The sequence below is a fragment of the Acipenser ruthenus genome, chromosome 23, assembly GCF_902713425.1.
Source record: "Acipenser ruthenus chromosome 23, fAciRut3.2 maternal haplotype, whole genome shotgun sequence".
Taxonomy (NCBI): Eukaryota; Metazoa; Chordata; class Actinopteri; order Acipenseriformes; family Acipenseridae; genus Acipenser; species Acipenser ruthenus.
Genome location: NC_081211.1, coordinates 9969572 through 9977082, shown reverse-complemented (window position 1 = coordinate 9977082; position 7511 = coordinate 9969572). Strand labels below are relative to the sequence as shown.

The following is a 7511-nucleotide window of genomic DNA, read 5'->3' as shown; positions in this document are numbered from 1 at the left end:
TCTTGAACAGCTAATCTTTCATTAATAAACACTCACCTCTTGAACAGCTAATCTTTTATAAATAAACACTCACCTCTTGAACAGCTAATCTTTCATTAATAAACACTCACCTCTTGAACAGCTAATATTTTATAAATAAACACTCACCTCTTGAACAGTTAATATTTCATTAATAAACACACTCACCTCTTGAACAGCTAATCTTTCATTAATAAACACACTCACCTCTTGAACAGCTAATCTTTTATTAATAAACACACTCACCTCTTGAACAGCTAATCTTTCATTAATAAACACACTCACCTCTTGAACAGCTAATCTTTTATAAATAAACACATTCACCTCTTGAACAGCTCATCTTTCATTAATAAACACATTCACCTCTTGAACAGCTAATCTTTTATTAATAAACACACTCACCTCTTGAACAGCTAATCTTTCATTAATAAACACACTCACCTCTTGAACAGCTAATCTTTTATTAATGTTTTTTCATTTGTTATTTTTCATTTGAATACAACATTTATAATATGAAATACCTTCTCGATATTATGTATACAATTAAATAAAATAACAATAACTGGTATTATAAATTAAATAAATATCAGCAGAACTTCATTTTGTTAATATTTAAACCATTGTTTGGAATACAATGACATTAATATTAAACAGAGATTGAACAATGGGTTATTTACACAACCCTGCATCTGAACACGGTTGAGGTCGACCCCCCCAACCCCCACCATTTCCCTGTCCCTGATCTGGGCTGCGATTAACGAATAGCTGTCAGATTAAAGGCAAGATTTTCCAAGCTCGCCACATAGGTCTGCCCTCCTCTGAGAAAGACTACCCCCCCCCCCCCCCCCACCCCATTTTAAAAAGACCTTCATATTTCTGTTAGACATCTCTTTTCCATATATCTAGAACTAACCCTAACCCTAAGCCTTCATCTGTCTCTTATACATCTCTTTTCCATATGTCTAGAACAATTAAACAAACAACTCTTGGCAAAAGTTAGTGCCATTCAAACTACTTGGCGTCTGAAACAATTAAAAAGCTGTAACCATACAGAAAGTCGTTCCGGCATAACAAAGGCCTTTGATTTCACTCAGCAGCTTGGCCATTGTGCTGGGCTGAGGGTGCAGAAGGGTCTGGCCAGGTTACAAGTATGATAGCTTTATGCTTAAGAGCGCTGCGCTGCAGGTAGTCAGTATTGTTGTTACAGTAAATGCATCTGCAAAACACTTAACAACATTATTTATGGATAGAGTCCAGTGCAAAGGTAATGGGTATAAAGTTTGATCCATTCCTGTTCTTCTTACCTATACACCATGGCTAATCAAGCTTGAATAAACCTGGAGTGAGTGAAACTGCTATGCACTAGGACTGTTATTTCCATCCCTGCACTTGCAAACACAAACAGTGTTTAGACAGGAAGGAAATGCAGCCACAGAGCACAAGCAGATCTTCAAGTGAATGCTGTTTGTGCTTCTGCATGAGCAGGAATATGTTGTACTGCTATGACTCAGTGGAGGGACAGCAGCTGTTTAACATTTACTGAAGGATCTCTCAAGTGCAAGGACCTTGCCTGTGTCCTGTTGCCTGTCAATGCGTTCTAATAAAAGATGTTCTCTATGATCAAATCAGCCAGGAGGACGTTTCCAATAGTAGTACTTCTTTCTGCTGTTCCTGTAACCTGCAGGCTGATTGGTCCATATACCTCAGAGTGCGGTCAGTGTCATGACCCTGGTATAAAGACTATCAAACAGAATGGCTGCAAATGTCGAATCCATTACAAGCATAGAATACTGTCTGTACAGACTTTATGGAGCCACACATTTCAGTGGCTAACATCACTCGTTTTAACCCTTAATTACTACCAACAAATATACCCCAGCATGCTACTCAAGAGGAGTCTATCTTAAAAGACTAATTCCAGCACCTCTTTTGTGTGTCTGAAATCAGTTCTGATTTTGTTTTTGTTGAAATGACAGACCCAGTCCTATATTAAATCTCCCACAAACCTTTCCGAGGGTTGAAATGACAGACACAGTCCAAATGTCTCTAACTCAGAAATGAGTACCAAAGTGTCCAGAGCAGTCCTGGTTCTCCAGAGTTGTACAGATTCATTACTGGACAGTACTGGATGATGCATAGTATGGAGTTATCCTGTTTTCAAGCCTGGAGTCCCAGCTGACTAGCTGGGCACATTTGAAATACTTTTCTATTGGCTAGTCCATCAGTTTGTGACACTGTATAGCAGACTCCTCCTCTCTCGAAGCTAAGGGGCTAAAGGCAGGAACCACAGAAGCCCAGAAGCCCGCTGGCCTCACTTTGATGGTGTGTTTTTTCTGTTTAGTTCTCTATCTTTGCTGTGGTCTTTCTATCTCATGCGTGTCTTGTGAATCTTGTTCCACAATGAAGGGTTCAGGGGTTTCTCCTTGTCTGAGACGCTCTGCTGTGCGGCCCTGGTGTTGGCCAAAGCAGCATTCCTGAAAGAGAGAGCTTCCATTAATACATGGGTTTCATACTCCCGTCCCATACACAGGTAAAGACTGGGTTTCATACTGTCCCATACACAGGTAAAGACTGGGTTTCATACTGTCCCATACACAGGTAAAGACTGGGTTTCATACTGTCCCATACACAGGTAAAGACTGGGTTTCATGCAAAGGTAAAGACTGGGTTTCATGCACAGGTAAAGACTGAGTTTCATGCACAGGTAAAGACTGAGTTTCATACACAGGTAAAGACTGGGTTTCATACTGCCCCATGCACAGGTAAAGTGTAACTGTATTCACCTGAAAGCACGCAGCAGGCGTGAGCTCTGTCTCTGTGTGTCTCTGCTGCCGTGTGAACCGGCAGCCGTGTTCAAAAACTGCTGAATGACATCGCGGGGGCTGCAGCACAGAAAACAAGAAGCACAGTCATTGGAACTGAAGTTACGGCTACTATAGGCTGAGACACTGTGCAGTCCAATACAACACAGTGCCTTATAATCAAACACACACATGAGCCATTCTATAACATCAGACTAAATAACACGTTTTTGACCCGGGTGGCGTTCCATATATTGTGAGCGTGTGTGTGTATTGTGAGCATGCGTGTGTGTGTGTGTATTGTGAGTATGTGTGTGTGTGCATGTATTGTGAGTGTGTGTGTGTGTGTGTGTGTGCATTGTGAGCGTATGTGTGTATTGTGAGCGTATGCATGTATTATGAGCGTGTGTGTGTGTGTGTGTGTATAGTGAGTGTGTGTGTGTGTGCATTAACACACACACACAATACATGCACACGCTCACAATACCCCCCCCCCCCCACACACACACACACACACAATCACTCAGGTCCCACCCCTCGCTTAGGTTGTTATGGTTCTGTTCAGACACACCCCTCTCAGCCTGCAGACAGGCAGATGAATAGCTCTGACCTGTTTCTACTCTGCATGTAATAATCATTTGCCTACCACTCCTCAGCACTCCCTGAAAAAGCATGTGCATGTTAAAAATAGCTGGCTGGTTGCCACACACCCATTTTCTGGATGCATTTGGTATTAGGTCTCTCAGGATGACGAGCATCATTTTTTGTTTTGTTTTTTTCTATTAGAATAATCCTGTTACACGTTGCACAACAGTTCATTTCACCACTCCCCACTCGATACGGCAATGTGTGTTTTCTTTAGAAAACATTCCACTCCACAACAATCAGGGACGGAGTTATGAAATGGTACAGGCAGTTTAAAGTACAGCAGTATCAGAACATAAGAAAGGTTACAAATGAGAGGAGACCATTCAGCCCATCTTGCTCGTTTGGTTGTTAGTATTGATCCCAGAATCTCATCAAGCAGCTTCTTGAAGGATCCCTGGGTGTCAGCTTCAACAACATTACTGGGGAGTTGGTTCCACACCCTCACAATTCTCTGTGTAAAAATGTACCTCCTATTTTCTGTTCTGAATGCCCCTTTATCTAATCACTATTTGTGACCCCTGGTCCTTGTTTCTTTTTTCAGGTCGAAAAAGTCCCCTGGGTCGACATTGTCAATACCTTTTAGAATTTTGAATGCTTGAATCAGATCACTGCGTAGTGTTCTTTGTTCAAGACTGAATAGATTCAATTCTTTGAGCCTGTCTGCATATGCCATGCCTTTTAAAACTGGAATAATTCTGGTCGTTCTTCTTTGCACTATTTCTAGAGCAGCAATATCCTTTTTGTAACGAGGTGACCAGAACTGAACACAATATTTTAGATATTATGATATGATTGGTTTGTGTAAGGATGATTGGTTTGTGTAAGGGTGATTGGTTTGTGTAAGGATGATTGGTTTGTGTAAGGATGATTGGTTTGTGTAAGGATGATTGGTTTGTGTAATGATGATTGCTTCATGTAAGGATGATTGATTCATGTAAGGATGATTGATTCATGTAAGGATGATTGATTCATGTAAGGATGATTGGTTTGTGTAAGGATGATTGGTTTGTGTAAGGATGATTGGTTCGTGTAAGGATGATTGGTTCGTGTAAGGATGATTGCTTCATGTAAGGATGATTGATTCATGTAAGGATGATTGATTCATGTAAGGATGATTGGTTTGTGTAAGGATGATTGGTTTGTGTAAGGATGATTGGTTTGTGTAAGGATGATTGGTTTGTGTAAGGATGATTGGTTTGTGTAATGATGATTGGTTTGTGTAATGATGATTGTTGCAGACGATTGCTTATTTGGTGTATCCGGGGCACTCTTGAAATTCTAGTTGGATATTCTGACTACATTTGAAATGAAATAAATAAAGTCTGAGAATGTATTTTTAAAAAGCTAGAAACCAAGGACAGCTTTAAGTTGAAACATCTGTCACCAAACTCACCTCCTGTAGCAGAACCGGGCGCAGGACTGGTCCTTGGAATGGGAACACTGACAGCGTCCCAGTGACCTCCTCCTGCGAGACAGGGGGCTCCCCAGACCGTAGAGAGTGGTCTTACTGTAGGAGGGGGAGAGTCGGGAAGGTAAGTGATGCAGTGCAGCAGATCCCCATGGACTTTGCCTAGCAGCTTTATTATTGCAGGTTATCAAAGATTCAGTACGTCAATGCAAATCAGGCACAATAGAAAAATCCATGTAGAATATCTCTATGCAATAAACCCCAGACACACTAACCATATCTATTTCATTGCTGTTGTCCTATAAGCTGGACAATGACCTACTTATTATGGTAATCAGTTCAGCTATTAACTAGACCCATGTATAAACCAGACATAAAGAAGCTGCAGAAACGTTTTCAAACCCTTTGTGCTGTGTGCTGTGTGCTGTGTGCTGTGCTGTGCTGTGCTGTGTGCTGCGCTGCGCTGTGCTTTGCTGTGCTGTGCTGTGCTGTACTGTGCTGTGTGCTGTGCACTGCGCTGTGCTGTGCTGTGCTGTGGACTCACCCCGGGGTGTTGATCCAGATGATATCCAGATGGCAGAAGTAGATGCACTCCTTGTCATGCCAGTTGTTGCAGGAGCAACGCTTCACCCTGAGCCGGGGCGCTGCTCCGAGACTCGGGTGCGAGGAGTCCGATAGGGGGAGTCCCATTCCTGAGAGAGATACGGGTGGAATGTTAGTCACGTAACTGCTTTGTACTAATTATCTACAAAAAGGATCTCTGAATTCCTGCACTGGGCATCAGAAAACCATTTCACAGGTAATTGAAGTGACATGTTACACTAGCAGCACCTCTTCTTAATGAATGAGGGCTGGGGGAGGTTGTTCAGAGGTTCTGGAATACAGTCACTTAGCACACCAGCGTGGGCAAAGTGGGTCACTTCCACAGACAGTAACAATAATACCACCCTTAAACAACTACCAAATAACAGCCCATAAAGAGGACGTGAAATTATAGGGAGTGGCTCAAACTGCTCTGAATGCTCAAGCATCTCCATTGCAGCTCACTGATCCTCGTTTAAAGCTGCTATGAGGATTTCAAATGAAGCCGGGCACCAATGATGGAAAGTTGACAGGAAAGAAGAGTTCAATCTGGAATGGGTTTGCTGCAGAGCAACCTCTAGCCTTACCACTAAAATCACCAATTACAACGAAACTGAGGGTGAATGAGTGAATTTCTACTTGAGCTTCTGGAGCTCAGCTTTCAATCTCATTGTGAAACACAGCAACCATTCACAAGCCAAAGCGTGTTGAATGTATTTCAGGGAAAAGGCTTTATAGATGGCTGTATAGTTATTGTAGTTAGCTATCTATGCAGGTAATATAGCAGACAGGTAATTAGAGAGATAGAGAGCCATGCAATTGCTCAGTTGTGTAACAGTGATGTCAATATTTTGAAAGCTGTGTTTAAGACGACCTATATAGAAGTTATCTTATAAAAGTTTTCACATGTTCAGTTTCTATGATATAAAGACTTCTTGGTGTAAACGGTTTTTGACTATACAATGAGAATACTGCACAGATAATAATGTAGATAGAGATAGAGACGTGTAATGTGTAGTTTGGGGATGAACAAGTAGCTACAACTCGAGAATTGATCCTGGCGAGTCATTTTAAACAAATAAATAGACAGAAGCAGATGGACATTCATATAGTTATCAAGTATCAAATAACACAATACTCTCTCTCTCTCTCTCTCTCTCTCTCTCTCTCTCTCTATATATATATATATATGCATGCATTGTTTTTAGCTGAAAATTATTGACGTTATCTGAATCACATTTTTTTCTTTTAAGCAGCAATTGAAATTCACTCCCAGCCCATATTCCACATCTTAAAGCTACAAACCTTCATCAAGGGACACACAGAGCCAGGTGACAGCCAGGGCCAGTAATCCACTGAGGGACAGAGCCATCACTTCTCCTCCTGTAGCTTTAGTAAAATCCTCTCTGTGTGGGCAGGCAGGCAGACAGGCAGGCAGGCAGGCAGGCAGGCAGGTATGTCTTCTGTGCTCTGGTGATACACAGGTGATTATAAGCTCTTCAGCCCGGCTGCACTCCATTTATATTCCACTGTGTATGACATCACTCAGCAGGCCACTCCCCCAGGATGGATAGCAGCAGCAGAAGAGGCGTCCCAGTGCATTGCTCAGCTGACCCTTCCCTCTGCTTCATCACCAGCTCTTACATACCAGGGATTACTCTTCACTGTTTGCCAAACAATCTCAGGTCACTGGAGCATTCTTAAAATATCTATTGCCAACAACCCCCTGCATAGTAGTATACTGTCTATCACAACAACCCCCTGTATAATAATGTACTGTCTATCACAGCAAACCCCTGCATAGTAATGTACTGTCTATCACAGCAAACCCCTGCATAGTAATGTACTGTCTATCACAGCAAAGACCACTCAGTCAGAACTACTGTAAAGAGTGAAGAGTATCCAGATATTAGTTTGTTGTTTATTGTTCCCTGACTTTGGGGTGAGAGGGTCCACACCTTGTTCTATCTGTGTAGGTACTTGCTCCTGATGTAGTTTGCAGGTTTGGGGTGAGAGGGTCCACACCTTGTTCTATCTGTGTAGGTACTTGCTCC

General features: G+C 42.0%; 1 protein-coding gene across 1 annotated transcript; it reads right to left on the bottom strand.

The window, feature by feature from the left end:
• Positions 1-270: 270 nt before the first annotated feature.
• edn2 (endothelin 2) lies at positions 271-6930 on the bottom strand. The gene is made up of 5 exons (XM_034906372.2): positions 6763-6930; positions 5420-5567; positions 4861-4974; positions 2802-2900; positions 271-2492 (listed from the first exon to the last, which is right to left on the bottom strand). Exons 1-5 carry the CDS (start codon positions 6827-6829, stop codon positions 2384-2386), a joined length of 537 nt encoding a protein of 178 aa, XP_034762263.1. The 5' UTR covers positions 6830-6930; the 3' UTR covers positions 271-2383.
• Between the last annotated feature and the right edge of the window lie 581 nt (positions 6931-7511).